Source organism: Anser brachyrhynchus (assembly GCF_964034855.1).
Source record: "Anser brachyrhynchus genome assembly, contig: SCAFFOLD_261, whole genome shotgun sequence".
Classification (NCBI taxonomy): domain Eukaryota; kingdom Metazoa; phylum Chordata; class Aves; order Anseriformes; family Anatidae; genus Anser; species Anser brachyrhynchus.
Genome location: NW_027663787.1, coordinates 76,804 through 95,854, shown reverse-complemented (window position 1 = coordinate 95,854; position 19,051 = coordinate 76,804). Strand labels below are relative to the sequence as shown.

General features: G+C 55.8%; 4 protein-coding genes across 4 annotated transcripts in view; all 4 read right to left on the bottom strand.

Moving 5' to 3' along the window:
* Positions 1-668: 668 nt before the first annotated feature.
* LOC308186811 (uncharacterized protein) lies at positions 669-4,132 on the bottom strand (the record flags this gene model as incomplete). The annotated part of the gene is made up of 5 exons (XM_080608982.1): positions 669-1,190; positions 1,616-1,702; positions 1,910-2,094; positions 2,293-2,354; positions 4,076-4,132. 5 exons carry the CDS (start codon positions 4,130-4,132, stop codon positions 973-975), a joined length of 609 nt encoding a protein of 202 aa, XP_080465108.1. The 3' UTR covers positions 669-972.
* Positions 4,133-5,261: 1,129 nt separating this feature from the next.
* On the bottom strand, positions 5,262-6,778 carry LOC308186806 (uncharacterized protein). Its single transcript, XM_080608974.1, has 2 exons — positions 6,482-6,778; positions 5,262-6,279 (listed from the first exon to the last, which is right to left on the bottom strand). Exons 1-2 carry the CDS (start codon positions 6,552-6,554, stop codon positions 5,810-5,812), a joined length of 543 nt encoding a protein of 180 aa, XP_080465100.1. The 5' UTR covers positions 6,555-6,778; the 3' UTR covers positions 5,262-5,809.
* Positions 6,779-10,586: 3,808 nt separating this feature from the next.
* LOC308186813 (uncharacterized protein) overlaps positions 10,587-19,051 on the bottom strand; it is a 31,920-nt gene continuing 23,455 nt past the window's right edge. Inside the window, exon 2 of the mRNA XM_080608985.1 lies at positions 10,587-11,279. Coding sequence (XP_080465111.1) covers positions 10,810-11,279 — 470 coding nt within the window. The 3' untranslated portion in view covers positions 10,587-10,809. The remainder of the gene's footprint in view (positions 11,280-19,051) is intronic.
* Positions 14,031-18,684, bottom strand: LOC308186804 (uncharacterized protein; the record flags this gene model as incomplete). The annotated part of the gene is made up of 3 exons (XM_080608973.1): positions 18,388-18,684; positions 17,485-18,180; positions 14,031-14,119 (listed from the first exon to the last, which is right to left on the bottom strand). The coding sequence occupies exons 1-3, from the start codon at positions 18,458-18,460 to the stop codon at positions 14,031-14,033; spliced, it is 858 nt and encodes a 285-aa protein (XP_080465099.1). The 5' UTR covers positions 18,461-18,684.

Below are 19,051 nucleotides of genomic sequence, written 5' to 3'. Positions count from 1 at the left end.
GGCCCACCCAAAAAAAGCCTTGCTCTTCCAAAAAACGCTTCAAAAGCAGCACCCAGCTGCAAAGAAACCCTCTCCTCTATGGCCAAAGAGCTTTTTTAGGCCTTTCAAACCCTGAAAAATGGCGCCTGCTGTTGTCTGCGTGGCAACAGAAGAGAAATTGAAGGACTGGAGTCTAGCGATGGAGGAGCCAAAGGGTTTGGGCTGGACTGAGCCAACCCCTGGCTCAAAACAGATCTCTTTCCAGAGACCCCACTGACCCCATAACTGCTTTCCTACAAGGACCGAGCCCCCCAGAATGATGCCGATGTGGATCACGCACCTCTTTTGCCACCTCTGATGGCCTCCTTGCTATACGGGGCCATCAAAGCCCGGGTTTTAGTGTGGCCAGGGCCACAAAATGGAGAACCCCGGCCTGGTTTTCGGTGCTTCGGGTCGGGCTGACGTTGGTGGTCTGGGCACGGGTGGCAGCGGGTGGGTGCTCTTGGTGCTGTGCATCGATAACATCTTCTTCTGAGGTTCTTGCAGCACCGTCCAGAAGGTCTCGGGCCTCGTTTTTAACAGTTCTTCCGCCTCGTCTCCTGGTGGCTGCAGCCTGAAGATGTTCTAGGCGGATTCCTCAGGGAGGCTGGCCTCTGAGCTCGCTGCTGATAACACGCTGATCACGGGAAACGACAGCGCTGTGGGGCCTCGAGGCCGGGGGAGCTTTCTTTCCGTTGTCATCAGCTTTTCTCCCTCACAGGGAGGAAATTTCCCCGCTCCTCCTCCTGCTCTCTGCCTCAAGGCTCCGTCTGTCTTTGCTCGTCCCGCCTTGCCTTTGGGCGCTGATTTTCTCTCCTTGCGAGGAGGCAGCCCCGGGATCACCGGCAGCCTGACAAAAGAACAAAGAAGCCACGATGGTTTTGGGGCCGCATCCTGTACCCCCATGCAGCACTTGATGCTGCAGCCCTGAAATCGGGGGGGCTCCTGGTGGCCTCATCCCCCCCGTCCGGAGCCTCCAGCCTCACCTGCAGGGAGCCTCCCCCGGCTTCTCCCTTTCACCCTGCTGGGCTGGGTGAAGAGAGGAGCCAGCAGCTGCTTTGTCTCTCCCAACTTGGCTGAGAAGAGGCAAAGCCCCTTCTTTCTTCTTCTCCTTGCTCCAGGCTTTGTGATGCTCCTGGGGTGGTGTTTTGCGCATGCTCTCCATTTCAAACCTGGCAAAAGAAGACATCAGCGTGACCCAGGGCACGCCACAATCACCCCTTTTCACAGGGCCATAAAGGCCCTGTCCCCAAGGACCGTTCTGGGAAATGGGCTCGCCCAGCAAAGAGGTCCAGGCCTCGATGGGAAGCAGACGTTGTCTGAATTCCTCCGTCTGCCCCATCAGATCCCACCATGTCCATTAGGTGGGGGATCTGCAATGGAGGAGCATGGAGATGGCAAATGTCCTCTGCCTGGCCAAGGCACTTGGTGGTGGAGTAGCCCAGGGCTCGGCTTGGTTGGCCACCCCAAGAGGAAGAGGTTGGCCGAGAGCTCCAACCCAAGAGGTCTTGGTGGGCCGAGGGCACCCCCACGTCCTTCAGGACGAGGGCGATGTTCTCCCCCTTCCCCAGGCAGCGAGAGATGAGGGACATGGTACCTCGCATGCAGTTCTCCGCTCTCTGCTGGGACATGCAGGCGTTGGCGGCCACCTCAGCCACTTTGAGGGGCTCCAGCTCCTTATGGCCTGGAAAACGACACGAGACGGATGCAGTCAGTCACCAGCAGCCCTTCCCCGCGTGTTTCCCAGGTGCTGCTCCTTGCAGTCATCAGCCAGAAAGGCTTTGCTTTGGGAACTGCTCCGTGCAGGGGACGCTTTGTTTTCTTTTTGGGAAGCATCTGAAATGCAGGGAGGGGATCATCCAGGCAGCAAGGGATTAACCCGACGTCTTACCTGGCAGGTACTCCTTGTCGTCCGTGAGGTTGTGGGTGATGACAAGATTCCTGGCCAGGCGGAACGTGGGCATCAGGAAAATCACAGTCTCGTTCCCATCCTTGACCCATCTGGGGACAACGTCGAAGGAGCCGAGGGCAGGAATTCGGACACCCTGCAAGCGGAAGAGAACAGAAGGGACGAAGCTTAAGGATCAGCTGCAGGTGGCCTCATCCAGGGACGGTGGTTTGGGTCCTGCTGTGCCCTTCCCGCTCTTGGGAGCCAGGCTGAGGGGATCCAGGGGCTTCCAGCGACTGGGATCAGTGGGTCCCTGGGTAGGGACTTTTGGGGTGAGTTTCCCGCTTCTGAAGAGGGGAACGAGGGGGACGTGGCTGGCAACCCACCTGGCGCAGCTGGAGGTGTTCTTGGCTATAGACGGACACTGCATCCCAGACAGATATTCGCTCTGCAAGGCAAAGAAAAGCAGGTCACGCACCGCTTCCCGTGGCTACCACCCTTCCATCACCCCAAGACCCGCAGTATGAAAAGAGCCGTCGCATCTCCGACCCCAAAAAGAGACCCCCCGCAGAGCCGGGTCCCCCCCACAGAAAGCCCCAAACGTGGGTCAGCCACGCTCCCGCGGTGCCGGGGGTGCCCGTACCTTTGGAGGTGATGTTGGGCATGAGGCACGAGCTCTGCATCCCGTCCCTTCTCCGTTTCACCCTGCTGGGCTGCTTCTTGCATGTCAAATGCTGTGCATCGATAACATCTTCTTCTGAGGTTCTTGCAGCACCCTCCAGAAGGTCTCGGGCCTCGTTTTTAACAGTTCTTCCGCCTCGTCTCCTGGTGGCTGCAGCCTGAAGATCTTGTAGGCGGATTCCTCAGGGAGGCTGGCCTCTGAGCTCGCTGCTGATAACACGCTGATCACGGGAAATGACAGCGCTGTGGGGCCTCGAGGCCGGGGGAGCTTTCTTTCCGTTGTCATCAGCTTTTCTCCCTCACAGGGAGGAAATTTCCCCGCTCCTCCTCCTACTCTCCGCCTCTGGCTTAGGGTTGGGCCCTAAAATAACGATTGGTGGCCTGTATTGAAGGCTTCATTCTTCAAATGCGGCTCTGGCCTCTAAAGAGAGGGTTTGGGCCCCAAAAATGAGGCTTTTGACACTGGAAATGTAGGTTTTAGTCCCTCCAAATGGGGGTTTGTAGCCAAGAATTAGGCACCGGATCCTAAATATGAAGCTGGGAGCTGTAAAACAAGGCTTTCGTCACCGACAGTGAGGGTTTGGAGCCTGAAAATGGGGCTTTGAATGCTAAAAGTGAGTCTTTAGGCCACTAAATGAATGTTTGGGCCTAAGAATGGAGGTTTCAACCCCCAAAATGAGGCTTTGGGCCCTAAAATTGAGGATCCGGACATGAAAAATGCCGTTTGCAGCTTAAAAGGGAGGCTCTGGACTCAGTAACGCAGCTTTCAGCCATACGAATGAGGCTTTGGAGCCTAAAATGGGAGGTTTTATCCTAAAAATGACAAGATCCCAAACGGAGCCTCCAGGCCCTAAAACTACGGGGCTGAGCCCCCAAAAGGAGGCATTAGGCCCCCAAAACTGGGGGTTTTAGCCCCAAAAATGAAGCATTAGGCCCCCAAAACTGGGGGTTTTAGCCCCAAAAATGAGGCATTAGGCCCCCAAAACTGGGGATTTTGGCCCCCAAAATGAGGCATTAGGCCCCCAAAACTGGGGATTTTGGCCCCCAAAATGAGACATTAGGCCCCCAAAACTGGGGGTTTTAGCAACCAAAATGAGGCATTAGGCCCCCAAAACTGGGGATTTTAGCCCCCAAAATGGGCATTAGGCCCCCAAAACTGGGGGTTTTAGCTCCAAAAATGAGGCATTAGGCCCCCAAAATTGGGGGTTTTAGCAACCAAAATGAGGCATTAGGCCCCCAAAACTGGGGATTTTAGCCCCCAAAATGGGCATTAGGCCCCCAAAACTGGGGGTTTTAGCTCCAAAAATGAGGCATTAGGCCCGCAAAACTGGAGATTTTGGCGAAAATGAGGCATTAGGCCCCCAAAACTGGGGATTTTAGACCCCAAAATGAGGCATTAGGCCCCCAAAACTGGGGGTTTCAGCACCCAAAAAGAGGCATTAGGCCCCCAAAATTGGGGGTTTTAGTGCCAAAAATGAGGCAACTCACCCTGCCGGGGGGGGACACGGCCCATTTCTCCTCCGAAACGAGGCCAACCTGCCCCATGCTGGCCTGAGGACAGAGCCTCAGGGTGGTGGTACAGGCATGTGGGTGTCAGGGCCCCCACCGCTGCCTTGGGCCCTGCTTCCCAAGGGATGCTGCGATGCTTTCGGAGACTTCGGACCTGGCTGGAAAACAGCCTTCGCCCCCATCCTAACGAGCGAGCCTCGTCAAGAAAACTCATCAGCCTTTTGTGACTCCATCGTGTTTTCCTCCACCTCCCTCCTGAGGCCATTGTGTCAGGAAGAAAGATGGATATCTGCAAAAAAACAGAGACAAGATTACAGTTTTTTTATTTTTTTAGCCTTCTTTACCCTCACACACACATCCCATGGATGACTTCAGGTCCTGACACCGAGCTCAGGGCACCCATTTCCCTCATTTTTTCCCTCATATTTACCCCATCACCAGACCCTGGCCATCAGCAGGGTTTTGCCCCTAAACTCTGACAGGCCCACCCAAAAAAAGCCTTGCTCTTCCAAAAAACGCTTCAAAAGCAGCACCCAGCTGCAAAGAAACCCTCTCCTCTATGGCCAAAGAGCTTTTTTAGGCCTTTCAAACCCTGAAAAATGGCGCCTGCTGTTGTCTGCGTGGCAACAGAAGAGAAATTGAAGGACTGGAGTCTAGCGATGGAGGAGCCAAAGGGTTTGGGCTGGACTGAGCCAACCCCTGGCTCAAAACAGATCTCTTTCCAGAGACCCCACTGACCCCATAACTGCTTTCCTACAAGGACCGAGCCCCCCAGAATGATGCCGATGTGGATCACGCACCTCTTTTGCCACCTCTGATGGCCTCCTTGCTATTCCGGGCGATCAAAGCCCGGGTTTTAGTGTGGCCAGGGCCACAAAATGGAGAACCCCGGCCTGGTTTTCGGTGCTTCGGGTCGGGCTGACGTTGGTGGTCTGGGCACGGGTGGCAGCGGGTGGGTGCTCTTGGTGCTGTGCATCGATAACATCTTCTTCTGAGGTTCTTGCAGCACCGTCCAGAAGGTCTCGGGCCTCGTTTTTAACAGTTCTTCCGCCTCGTCTCCTGGTGGCTGCAGCCTGAAGATCTTGTAGGCGGATTCCTCAGGGAGGCTGGCCTCTGAGCTCGCTGCTGATAACACGCTGATCACGGGAAATGACAGCGCTGTGGGGCCTCGAGGCCGGGGGAGCTTTCTTTCCGTTGTCATCAGCTTTTCTCCCTCACAGGGAGGAAATTTCCCCGCTCCTCCTCCTGCTCTCTGCCTCAAGGCTCCGTCTGTCTTTGCTCGTCCCGCCTTGCCTTTGGGCGCTGATTTTCTCTCCTTGCGAGGAGGCAGCCCCGGGATCACCGGCAGCCTGACAAAAGAACAAAGAAGCCACGATGGTTTTGGGGCCGCATCCTGTACCCCCATGCAGCACTTGATGCTGCAGCCCTGAAATCGGGGGGGCTCCTGGTGGCCTCATCCCCCCCGTCCGGAGCCTCCAGCCTCACCTGCAGGGAGCCTCCCCCGGCTTCTCCCTTTCACCCTGCTGGGCTGGGTGAAGAGAGGAGCCAGCAGCTGCTTTGTCTCTCCCAACTTGGCTGAGAAGAGGCAAAGCCCCTTCTTTCTTCTTCTCCTTGCTCCAGGCTTTGTGATGCTCCTGGGGTGGTGTTTTGCGCATGCTCTCCATTTCAAACCTGGCAAAAGAAGACATCAGCGTGACCCAGGGCACGCCACAATCACCCCTTTTCACAGGGCCATAAAGGCCCTGTCCCCAAGGACCGTTCTGGGAAATGGGCTCGCCCAGCAAAGAGGTCCAGGCCTCGATGGGAAGCAGACGTTGTCTGAATTCCTCCGTCTGCCCCATCAGATCCCACCATGTCCATTAGGTGGGGGATCTGCAATGGAGGAGCATGGAGATGGCAAATGTCCTCTGCCTGGCCAAGGCACTTGGTGGTGGAGGAGCCCAGGGCTCGGCTTGGTTGGCCACCCCAAGAGGAAGAGGTTGGCCGAGAGCTCCAACCCAAGAGGTCTTGGTGGGCCGAGGGCACCCCCACGTCCTTCAGGACGAGGGCGATGTTCTCCCCCTTCCCCAGGCAGCGAGAGATGAGGGACGTGGTGCCTCGCATGCAGTTCTCCGCTCTCTGCTGGGACATGCAGGCGTTGGCGGCCACCTCAGCCACTTTGAGGGGCTCCAGCTCCTTATGGCCTGGAAAATGACACGAGACGGATGGAGTCAGTCACCAGCAGCCCTTCCCCGCGTGTTTCCCAGGTGCTGCTCCTTGCAGTCATCAGACAGAAAGGCTTTGCTTTGGGACCTGCTCCGTGCAGGGGACGCTTTGCTTCTGAGAAGCATCTGAGATCCAGGGAGGGGATCACCCGTGCGGCAAGGGATTCACGCACCCTCTTACCTGGCAGGTAATCCTTGTCGTCTGCGAGGTTGTGGGTGACGACGAGGTTCCTGGCCAGGCGGAATGTGGCCATCAGGAAAATCACACTCTCATGCCCGTCCTTGACCCGTCTGGGGACAACGTCGAAGGAGCCGAGGGCAGGAATTCGGACACCCTGCAAGCGGAAGAGAACAGAAGGGACGAAGCTTAAGGATCAGCTGCAGGTGGTCCCATCCAGGGACGGTGCTTTGGGTCCTGCTGTGCCCTTCCCGCTCTTGGGAGCCAGGCTGAGGGGATCCAGGGGCTTCCAGCGACTGGGATCAGTGGGTCCCTGGGTAGGGACTTTTGCGGTGAGTTTCCCGCTTCTGAAGAGGGGAACGATGGGGACTTGGCTGCCAACCCACCTGGCGCAGCTGGAGGTGTTCTTGGCTATAGACGGACACTGCATCCCAGACAGATATTCGCCCTGCAAGGCAAAGAAAAGCAGGTCACGCACCGCTTCCCGTGGCTACCACCCTTCCATCACCCCAAGACCCGCAGTATGAAAAGAGCCGTCGCATCTCCGACCCCAAAAAGAGACCCCCCGCAGAGCCGGGTCCCCCCCACAGAAAGCCCCAAACGTGGGTCAGCCACGCTCCCGCGGTGCCGGGGGTGCCCGTACCTTTGGAGGTGATGTTGGGCATGAGGCACGAGCTCTGCATCCCGTCCCTTCTCCGTTTCACCCTGCTGGGCTGCTTCTTGCATGTCAAATGCTGTGCATCGATAACATCTTCTTCTGAGGTTCTTGCAGCACCGTCCAGAAGGTCTCGGGCCTCGTTTTTAACAGTTCTTCCGCCTCGTCTCCTGGTGGCTGCAGCCTGAAGATGTTGTAGGCGGATTCCTCAGGGAGGCTGGCCTCTGAGCTCGCTGCTGATAACACGCTGATCACGGGAAACGACAGCGCTGTGGGGCCTCGAGGCCGGGGGAGCTTTCTTTCCCTTGTCATCAGCTTTTCTCCCTCACAGGGAGGAAATTTCCCCGCTCCTCCTCCTACTCTCCGCCTCTGGCTTAGGGTTGGGCCCTAAAATAACGATTGGTGGCCTGTATTGAAGGCTTCATTCTTCAAATGCGGCTCTGGCCTCTAAAGAGAGGGTTTGGGCCCCAAAAATGAGGCTTTTGACACTGGAAATGTAGGTTTTAGTCCCTCCAAATGGGGTTTTGTAGCCAAGAATTAGGCACCGGATCCTAAATATGAAGCTGGGAGCTGTAAAACAAGGCTTTCGTCACCGACAGTGAGGGTTTGGAGCCTGAAAATGGGGCTTTGAATGCTAAAAGTGAGTCTTTAGGCCACTAAATGAATGTTTGGGCCTAAGAATGGAGGTTTCAACCCCCAAAATGAGGCTTTGGGCCCTAAAATTGAGGATCCGGACATGAAAAATGCCGTTTGCAGCTTAGAAGGGAGGCTCTGGACTCAGTAATGCAGCTTTCAGCCATACGAATGACGCTTTGGAGCCTAAAATGGGAGGTTTTATCCGAAAAATGACAAGATCCCAAACGGAGCCTCCGGGCCCTAAAACTACGGGGCTGAGCCCCCAAAAGGAGGCATTAGGCCCCCAAAACTGGGGGTTTTAGCCCCAAAAATGAGGCATTAGGCCCCCAAAACTGGGGGTTTTAGCCCCGAAAATGAGGCATTAGGCCCCCAAAACTGGGGGTTTTAGCTCCAAAAATGAGGCATTAGGCCCGCAAAACTGGGGATTTTGGCCCGAAAATGAGGCATTAGGCCCCTGAAACTGGGGATTTTAGCCCCAAAAATGAGGCATTAGGCCCCCAAAACTGGGGATTTTGACCGAAAATGAGGCATTAGGCCCCCAAAACTGGGGATTTTAGCCCCAAAAATGAGGCATTAGGCCCCCAAAACTGGGGGATCAAGCCTCTCATGTGAGACATTAGGCCCTCAAAACTGGGGGTTTGAGCACCGAAAAAGAGGCATTAGGCCCCCAAAACTGGGGGTTTTAGCCTCAAAAATGAGGCATTAGGCCCCCAAAACTGGGGGTTTGGGCCCCAAAATGAGGCATTAGGCCCCCAAAACTGGGGGTTTTAGCACCCAAAAGGAGGCATTAGGCCCCCAAAACTGGGGTTTTTAGCCCCCAAAATGGGCATTAGGCCCCCAAAACTGGGAGTTTTAGCCCCCAAAATGAGGCATTAGGCCCCCAAAACTGGGGATTTTGGCCCGAAAATGAGGCATTAGGCCCCCAAAACTGGGGATTTGGGCCCGAAATTGAGGCATTAGACCCCCAAAGCTGGGGGGTTTTAGCCCCCCAAATGGGCATTAGGCCCCCAAAACTGGGGGTTTTAGCCTCAAAAATGAGGCATTAGGCCCCCAAAACTGGGGGTTTCAGCACCCAAAAAGAGGCATTAGGCCCCCAAAACTGGGGATTTTAGCCCCCAAAATGAGGCATTAGGCCCCCAAAACTGGGGATTTTAGCCCCCAAAATGAGGCATTAGGCCCCCAAAAGTGGGGGATCAAGCCTCTCATGTGAGACATTAGGCCCTCAAAACTGGGGGTTTCAGCACCCAAAAAGAGGCATTAGGCCCCCAAAATTGGGGGTTTTAGCGCCAAAAATGAGGCAACTCACCCTGCCGGGGGGGGACACGACCCATTTCTCCTCAGAAACGAGGCCAACCTGCCCCATGCTGGCCTGAGGACAGAGCCTCAGGGTGGTGGTACAGGCATGTGGGTGTCAGGGCCCCCACCGCTGCCTTGGGCCCTGCTTCCCAAGGGATGCTGCGATGCTTTCGGAGACTTCGGACCTGGCTGGAAAACAGCCTTCGCCCCCATCCTAACGAGCGAGCCTCGTCAAGAAAACTCATCAGCCTTTTGTGACTCCATCGTGTTTTCCTCCACCTCCTTCCTGAGGCCATTGTGTGAGGAAGAAAGATGGATATCTGCAAAAAAACAGAGACAAGATTACAGTTTTTTTATTTTTTTAGCCTTCTTTACCCTCACACACACATCCCATGGATGACTTCAGGTCCTGACACCGAGCTCAGGGCACCCATTTCCCTCATTTTTTCCCTCATATTTACCCCATCACCAGACCCTGGCCATCAGCAGGGTTTTGCCCCTAAACTCTGACAGGCCCACCCAAAAAAAGCCTTGCTCTTCCAAAAAACGCTTCAAAAGCAGCACCCAGCTGCAAAGAAACCCTCTCCTCTATGGCCAAAGAGCTTTTTTAGGCCTTTCAAACCCTGAAAAATGGCGCCTGCTGTTGTCTGCGTGGCAACAGAAGAGAAATTGAAGGACTGGAGTCTAGCGATGGAGGAGCCAAAGGGTTTGGGCTGGACTGAGCCAACCCCTGGCTCAAAACAGATCTCTTTCCAGAGACCCCACTGACCCCATAACTGCTTTCCTACAAGGACCGAGCCCCCCAGAATGATGCCGATGTGGATCACGCACCTCTTTTGCCACCTCTGATGGCCTCCTTGCTATGCGGGGCGATCAAAGCCCGGGTTTTAGTGTGGCCAGGGCCACAAAATGGAGAACCCCGGCCTGGTTTTCGGTGCTTCGGGTCGGGCTGACGTTGGTGGTCTGGGCACGGGTGGCAGCGGGTGGGTGCTCTTGGTGCTGTGCATCGATAACATCTTCTTCTGAGGATCTTTCAGCACCGTCCAGAAGGTCTCGGGCCTCGTTTTTAACAGTTCTTCCGCCTCGTCTCCTGGTGGCTGCAGCCTGAAGACCTTGTAGGCGGATTCCTCAGGGAGGCTGGCCTCTGAGCTCGCTGCTGATAACACGCTGATCACGGGAAATGACAGCGCTGTGGGGCCTCGAGGCCGGGGGAGCTTTCTTTCCGTTGTCATCAGCTTTTCTCCCTCACAGGGAGGAAATTTCCCCGCTCCTCCTCCTGCTCTCTGCCTCAAGGCTCCGTCTGTCTTTGCTCGTCCCGCCTTGCCTTTGGGCGCTGATTTTCTCTCCTTGCGAGGAGGCAGCCCCGGGATCACCGGCAGCCTGACAAAAGAACAAAGAAGCCACGATGGTTTTGGGGCCGCATCCTGTACCCCCATGCAGCACTTGATGCTGCAGCCCTGAAATCGGGGGGGCTCCTGGTGGCCTCATCCCCCCCGTCCGGTGCCTCCAGCCTCACCTGCAGGGAGCCTCCCCCGGCTTCTCCCTTTCACCCTGCTGGGCTGGGTGAAGAGAGGAGCCAGCAGCTGCTTTGTCTCTCCCAACTTGGCCGAGAAGAGGCAAAGCCCCTTCTTTCTTCTTCTCCTTGCTCCAGGCTTTGTGATGCTCCTGGGGTGGTGTTTTGCGCATGCTCTCCATTTCAAACCTGGCAAAAGAAGACATCAGCGTGACCCAGGGCACGCCACAATCACCCCTTTTCACAGGGCCATAAAGGCCCTGTCCCCAAGGACCGTTCTGGGAAATGGGCTCGCCCAGCAAAGAGGTCCAGGCCTCGATGGGAAGCAGACGTTGTCTGAATTCCTCCGTCTGCCCCATCAGATCCCACCATGTCCATTAGGTGGGGGATCTGCAATGGAGGAGCATGGAGATGGCAAATGTCCTCTGCCTGGCCAAGGCACTTGGTGGTGGAGGAGCCCAGGGCTCGGCTTGGTTGGCCACCCCAAGAGGAAGAGGTTGGCCGAGAGCTCCAACCCAAGAGGTCTTGGTGGGCCGAGGGCACCCCCACGTCCTTCAGGACGAGGGCGATGTTCTCCCCCTTCCCCAGGCAGCGAGAGATGAGGGACGTGGTGCCTCGCATGCAGTTCTCCAATCTCTGCTGGGACATGCAGGCGTTGGCGGCCACCTCAGCCACTTTGAGGGGCTCCAGCTCCTTATGGCCTGGAAAACGACACGAGACGGATGGAGTCAGTCACCAGCAGCCCTTCCCCGCGTGTTTCCCAGGTGCTGCTCCTTGCAGTCATCAGCCAGAAAGGCTTTGCTTTGGGACCTGCTCCGTGCAGGGGACGCTTTGCTTTTTTTTTGGGAAGCATCTGAAATCCAGGGAGGGGATCATCCAGGCAGCAAGGGATTAACCCGACGTCTTACCTGGCAGGTACTCCTTGTCGTCCGTGAGGTTGTGGGTGATGACAAGATTCCTGGCCAGGCGGAACGTGGGCATCAGGAAAATCACAGTCTCGTTCCCATCCTTGACCCATCTGGGGACAACGTCGAAGGAGCCGAGGGCAGGAATTCGGACACCCTGCAAGCGGAAGAGAACAGAAGGGACGAAGCTTAAGGATCAGCTGGAGGTGGCCTCATCCAGGGACGGTGGTTTGGGTCCTGCTGTGCCCTTCCCGCTCTTGGGAGCCAGGCTGAGGGGATCCAGGGGCTTCCAGCGACTGGGATCAGTGGGTTCCTCGGTAGGGACTTTTGGGGTGAGTTCCCCGCTTCTGAAGAGGGGAACGAGGGGGACGTGGCTGGCAACCCACCTGGCGCAGCTGGAGGTGTTCTTGGCTATAGACGGACACTGCATCCCAGACAGATATTCGCTCTGCAAGGCAAAGAAAAGCAGGTCACGCACCGCTTCCCGTGGCTACCACCCTTCCATCACCCCAAGACCCGCAGTATGAAAAGAGCCGTCGCATCTCTGACCCCAAAAAGAGACCCCCCGCAGAGCCGGGTCCCCCCCACAGAAAGCCCCAAACGTGGGTCAGCCACGCTCCCGCGGTGCCGGGGGTGCCCGTACCTTTGGAGGTGATGTTGGGCATGAGGCACGAGCTCTGCATCCCGTCCCTTCTCCGTTTCACCCTGCTGGGCTGCTTCTTGCATGTCAAATGCTGTGCATCGATAACATCTTCTTCTGAGGTTCTTGCAGCACCGTCCAGAAGGTCTCGGGCCTCGTTTTTAACAGTTCTTCCGCCTCGTCTCCTGGTGGCTGCAGCCTGAAGATGTTGTAGGCGGATTCCTCAGGGAGGCTGGCCTCTGAGCTCGCTGGTGATAACACGCTGATCACGGGAAATGACAGCGCTGTGGGGCCTCGAGGCCGGGGGAGCTTTCTTTCCGTTGTCATCAGCTTTTCTCCCTCACAGGGAGGAAATTTCCCCGCTCCTCCTCCTACTCTCCGCCTCTGGCTTAGGGTTGGGCCCTAAAATAACGATTGGTGGCCTGTATTGAAGGCTTCATTCTTCAAATGCGGCTCTGGCCTCTAAAGAGAGGGTTTGGGCCCCAAAAATGAGGCTTTTGACACTGGAAATGTAGGTTTTAGTCCCTCCAAATGGGGGTTTGTAGCCAAGAATTAGGCACCGGATCCTAAATATGAAGCTGGGAGCTGTAAAACAAGGCTTTCGTCACCGACAGTGAGGGTTTGGAGCCTGAAAATGGGGCTTTGAATGCTAAAAGTGAGTCTTTAGGCCCCTAAATGAATGTTTGGGCCTAAGAATGGAGGTTTCAACCCCCAAAATGAGGCTTTGGGCCCTAAAATTGAGGATCCGGACATGAAAAATGCCGTTTGCAGCTTAAAAGGGAGGCTCTGGACTCAGTAATGCAGCTTTCAGCCATACGAATGAGGCTTTGGAGCCTAAAATGGGAGGTTTTATCCGAAAAAAGACAAGATCCCAAACGGAGCCTCCGGGCCCTAAAACTACGGGGCTGAGCCCCCAAAATGAGGCGTTAGGCCCCCAAAACTGGGGGTTTTAGCCCCAAAAATGGGCATTAGGCCCCAAAACTGTGGGTTTTAGCCCCCAAAATGAGGCATTAGGCCCCCAAAACTGGGCATTTGGGCGAAAATGAGGCATTAGGCCCCCAAAACTGGGGATTTTAGCCCCCAAAATGAGGCATTAGGCCCCCAGATCAAGCCTCTCATGTGAGACATTAGGCCCTCAAAACTGGGGGTTTGAGCACCCAAAAAGAGGCATTAGGCCCCCAAAACCTGTAGTTTTACCCCGAAAATGAGGCATTAGGGCCCCAAATCTGGGGGTTTGGGCCCCAAAAATGAGGCATTAGGCCCCCAAAACTGGGGGTTTTAGCACCCAAAATGAGGCATTAGGCTCCCAAAACTGGGGGTTTTAGCCACCCAAATGGGCATTAGGCCCCCAAAACTGGGGGTTTTAGCCTCAAAAATAAGGCATTATGCCCCCAAAACTGGGGATTTTGCCGAACATGACGCATTAGGCCCCCAAAACTGGGGATTTTAGCCCCCAAAATGAGGCATTAGGCCCCCAAAACTGGGGATTTTGGCCCGAAAATGAGACATTAGGCCCCCAAAACTGGGGATTTTAGCCCCCAAAATGAGGTATTAGGCCCCCAAAAGTGGGGGATCAAGCCTCTCATGTGAGACATTAGGCCCTCAAAACTGGGGGTTTCAGCACCCAAAAAGAGGCATTAGGCCCCCAAAATTGGGGGTTTTAGTGCCAAAAATGAGGCAACTCACCCTGCCGGGGGGGGACACAGCCCATTTCTCCTCCGAAACGAGGCCAACCTGCCCCATGCTGGCCTGAGGACAGAGCCTCAGGGTGGTGGTACAGGCATGTGGGTGTCAGGGCCCCCACCGCTGCCTTGGGCCCTGCTTCCCAAGGGATGCTGCGATGCTTTCGGAGACTTCGGACCTGGCTGGAAAACAGCCTTCGCCCCCATCCTAACGAGCGAGCCTCGTCAAGAAAACTCATCAGCCGTTTGTGACTCCATCGTGTTTTCCTCCACCTCCTTCCTGAGGCCATTGTGTGAGGAAGAAAGATGGATATCTGCAAAAAAACAGAGACAAGATTACAGTTTTTTTATTTTTTTAGCCTTCTTTACCCTCACACACACATCCCATGGATGACTTCAGGTCCTGACACCGAGCTCAGGGCACCCATTTCCCTCATTTTTTCCCTCATATTTACCCCATCACCAGACCCTGGCCATCAGCAGGGTTTTGCCCCTAAACTCTGACAGGCCCACCCAAAAAAAGCCTTGCTCTTCCAAAAAACGCTTCAAAAGCAGCACCCAGCTGCAAAGAAACCCTCTCCTCTATGGCCAAAGAGCTTTTTTAGGCCTTTCAAACCCTGAAGAATGGCGCCTGCTGTTGTCTGCGTGGCAACAGAAGAGAAATTGAAGGACTGGAGTCTAGCGATGGAGGAGCCAAAGGGTTTGGGCTGGACTGAGCCAACCCCTGGCTCAAAACAGATCTCTTTCCAGAGACCCCACTGACCCCATAACTGCTTTCCTACAAGGACCGAGCCCCCCAGAATGATGCCGATGTGGATCACGCACCTCTTTTGCCACCTCTGATGGCCTCCTTGCTATTCCGGGCGATCAAAGCCCGGGTTTTAGTGTGGCCAGGGCCACAAAATGGAGAACCCCGGCCTGGTTTTCGGTGCTTCGGGTCGGGCTGACGTTGGTGGTCTGGGCACGGGTGGCAGCGGGTGGGTGCTCTTGGTGCTGTGCATCGATAACATCTTCTTCTGAGGTTCTTGCAGCACCGTCCAGAAGGTCTCGGGCCTCGTTTTTAACAGTTCTTCCGCCTCGTCTCCTGGTGGCTGCAGCCTGAAGATCTTGTAGGCGGATTCCTCAGGGAGGCTGGCCTCTGAGCTCGCTGCTGATAACACGCTGATCACGGGAAATGACAGCGCTGTGGGGCCTCGAGGCCGGGGGAGCTTTCTTTCCGTTGTCATCAGCTTTTCTCCCTCACAGGGAGGAAATTTCCCCGCTCCTCCTCCTACTCTCCGCCTCTGGCTTAGGGTTGGGCCCTAAAATAACGATTGGTGGCCTGTATTGAAGGCTTCATTCTTCAAATGCGGCTCTGGCCTCTAAAGAGAGGGTTTGGGCCCCAAAAATGAGGCTTTTGACACTGGAAATGTAGGTTTTAGTCCCTCCAAATGGGGTTTTGTCGCCAAGAATTAGGCACCGGATCCTAAATATGAAGCTGGGAGCTGTAAAACAAGGCTTTCGTCACCGACAGTGAGGGTTTGGAGCCTGAAAATGGGGCTTTGAATGCTAAAAGTGAGTCTTTAGGCCACTAAATGAATGTTTGGGCCTAAGAATGGAGGTTTCAACCCCCAAAATGAGGCTTTGGGCCCTAAAATTGAGGATCCGGACATGAAAAATGCCGTTTGCAGCTTAGAAGGGAGGCTCTGGACTCAGTAATGCAGCTTTCAGCCATACGAATGAGGCTCTGGAGCCTAAAATGGGAGGTTTTATCCGAAAAATGACAAGATCCCAAACGGAGCCTCCGGGCCTTAAAAATACAGGGCTGAGCCCCCAAAATGAGGCATTAGGCCCCCAAAACTGGGGGTTTTAGCCCCAAAAATGAGGCATTAGGCCCCCAAAACTGGGGATTTTGGCCCGAAATTGAGGCATTAGGCCCCCAAAACTGGGGGTTTTAGCCCCCCAAATGGGCATTAGGCCCCCAAAACTGGGGGTTTGAGCACCCAAAAAGAGGCATTAGGCCCCCAAAACTGGGGATTTTGGCCCCAAAAATGAGGCATTAGGCCCCCAAAACTGGGGGATCAAGCCTCTCATGTGAGACATTAGGCCCTCAAAACTGGGAGTTTCAGCACCCAAAAAGAGGCATTAGGCCCCCAAAATTGGGGGTTTTAGTGCCAAAAATGAGGCAACTCACCCTGCCGGGGGGGGACACGGCCCATTTCTCCTCCGAAACGAGGCCAACCTGCCCCATGCTGGCCTGAGGACAGAGCCTCAGGGTGGTGGTACAGGCATGTGGGTGTCAGGGCCCCCACCGCTGCCTTGGGCCCTGCTTCCCAAGGGATGCTGCGATGCTTTCGGAGACTTCGGACCTGGCTGGAAAACAGCCTTCGCCCCCATCCTAACAAGCGAGCCTCGTCAAGAAAACTCATCAGCCTTTTGTGACTCCATCGTGTTTTCCTCCACCTCCCTCCTGAGGCCATTGTGTCAGGAAGAAAGATGGATATCTGCAAAAAAACAGAGACAAGATTACAGTTTTTTTATTTTTTTAGCCTTCTTTACCCTCACACACACATCCCATGGATGACTTCAGGTCCTGACACCGAGCTCAGGGCACCCATTTCCCTCATTTTTTCCCTCATATTTACCCCATCACCAGACCCTGGCCATCAGCAGGGTTTTGCCCCTAAACTCTGACAGGCCCACCCAAAAAAAGCCTTGCTCTTCCAAAAAACGCTTCAAAAGCAGCACCCAGCTGCAAAGAAACCCTCTCCTCTATGGCCAAAGAGCTTTTTTAGGCCTTTCAAACCCTGAAAAATGGCGCCTGCTGTTGTCTGCGTGGCAACAGAAGAGAAATTGAAGGACTGGAGTCTAGCGATGGAGGAGCCAAAGGGTTTGGGCTGGACTGAGCCAACCCCTGGCTCAAAACAGATCTCTTTCCAGAGACCCCACTGACCCCATAACTGCTTTCCTACAAGGACCGAGCCCCCCAGAATGATGCCGATGTGGATCACGCACCTCTTTTGCCACCTCTGATGGCCTCCTTGCTATGCGGGGCCATCAAAGCCCGGGTTTTAGTGTGGCCAGGGCCACAAAATGGAGAACCCCGGCCTGGTTTTCGGTGGATGGGGTCGGGCTGACGTTGGTGGTCTGGGCACGGGTGGCAGCGGGTGGGTGCTCTTGGTGCTGTGCATCGGTAACATCTTCTTCTGAGGTTCTTGCAGCACCATCCAGAAGGTCTCGGGCCTCGTTTTTAACAGTTCTTCCGCCTCGTCTCCTGGTGGCTGCAGCCTGAAGATGTTGTAGGCGGATTCCTCAGGGAGGCTGGCCTCTGAGCTCGCTGCTGATAACACGCTGATCACGGGAAACGACAGCGCTGTGGGGCCTCGAGGCCGGGGGAGCTTTCTTTCCGTTGTCATCAGCTTTTCTCCCTCACAGGGAGGAAATTTCCCCGCTCCTCCTCCTGCTCTCTGCCTCAAGGCTCCGTCTGTCTTTGCTCGTCCCGCCTTGCCTTTGGGCGCTGATTTTCTCTCCTTGCGAGGAGGCAGCCCCGGGATCACCGGCAGCCTGACAAAAGAACAAAGAAGCCACGATGGTTTTGGGGCCGCATCCTGTACCCCCATGCAGCACTTGATGCTGCAGCCCTGAAATCGGGGGGGCTCCTGGTGGCCTCATCCCCCCCGTCCGGAGCCTCCAGCCTCACCTGCAGGGAGCCTCCCCCGGCTTCTCCCTTTCACCCTGCTGGGCTGGGTGAAGAGAGGAGCCAGCAGCCGCTTTGGTCTCTCAGCTTGGCCGAGAAGAGGCAAAGCCCCTTCTTTCTTCTTCTCCTTGCTCCGGGCCTTCTGATGCTCCTGGGACGGTGTTTTATGCAGGATCTCCATTTCAAACCTGGCAAAAGAAGACATCAGCGTGACCCAGGGCACGCCACAATCACCCCTTTTCACAGGGCCATAAAGGCCCTGTCCCCAAGGACCGTTCTGGTAATGGGCTCGCCCAGCAAAGAGGTCCAGGCCTCGATGGGAAGCAGACGTTGTCTGAATTCCTCCGTCTGCCCCATCAGATCCCACCATGTCCATTAGGTGGGGGATCTGCAATGGAGGAGCATGGAGATGGCAAATGTCCTCTGCCTGGCCAAGGCACTTGGTGGTGGAGGAGCCCAGGGCTCGGCTTGGTTGGCCACCCCAAGAGGAAGAGGTTGGCCGAGAGCTCCAACCCAAGAGGTCTTGGTGGGCCGAGGGCACCCCCACGTCCTTCAGGACGAGGGCGATGTTCTCCCCCTTCCCCAGGCAGCGAGAGATGAGGGACGTGGTGCCTCGCATGCAGTTCTCCGCTCTCTGCTGGGACATGCAGGCGTTGGCGGCCACCTCAGCCACTTTGAGGGGCTCCAGCTCCTTATGGCCTGGAAAACGACACGAGACGGATGCAGTCAGTCACCAGCAGCCCTTCCCCGCGTGTTTCCCAGGTGCTGCTCCTTGCAGTCATCAGCCAGAAAGGCTTTGCTTTGGGACCTGCTCCGTGCAGGGGACGCTTTGCTTTTTTTTTGGGAAGCATCTGAAATCCAGGGAGGGGATCATCCAGGCAGCAAGGGATTAACCCGACGTCTTACCTGGCAGGTACTCCTTGTCGTCCGTGAGGTTGTGGGTGATGACAAGATTCCTGGCCAGGCGGAACGTGGGCATCAGGAAAATCACAGTCTCGTTCCCATCCTTGACCCATCTGGGGACAACGTCGAAGGAGCCGAGGGCAGGAATTCGGACACCCTGCAAGCGGAAGAGAACAGAAGGGACGAAGCTTAAGGATCAGCTGCAGGTGGTCCCATCCAGGGACGGTGCTTTGGGTCCTGCTGTGCCCTTCCCGCTCTTGGGAGCCAGGCTGAGGGGATCCAGGGGCTTCCAGCGACTGGGATCAGTGGGTCCCTGGGTAGGGACTTTTGGGGTGAGTTTCCCGCTTCTGAAGAGGGGAACGAGGGGGACGTGGCTGGCAACCCACCTGGCGCAGCTGGAGGTGTTCTTGGCTATAGACGGACACTGCATCCCAGACAGATATTCGCTCTGCAAGGCAAAGAAAAGCAGGTCACGCACCGCTTCCCGTGGCTACCACCCTTCCATCACCCCAAGACCCGCAGTATGAAAAGAGCCGTCGCATCTCCGACCCCAAAAAGAGACCCCCCGCAGAGCCGGGTCCCCCCCACAGAAAGCCCCAAACGTGGGTCAGCCACGCTCCCGTGGTGCCGGGGGTGCCCGTACCTTTGGAGGTGATGTTGGGCATGA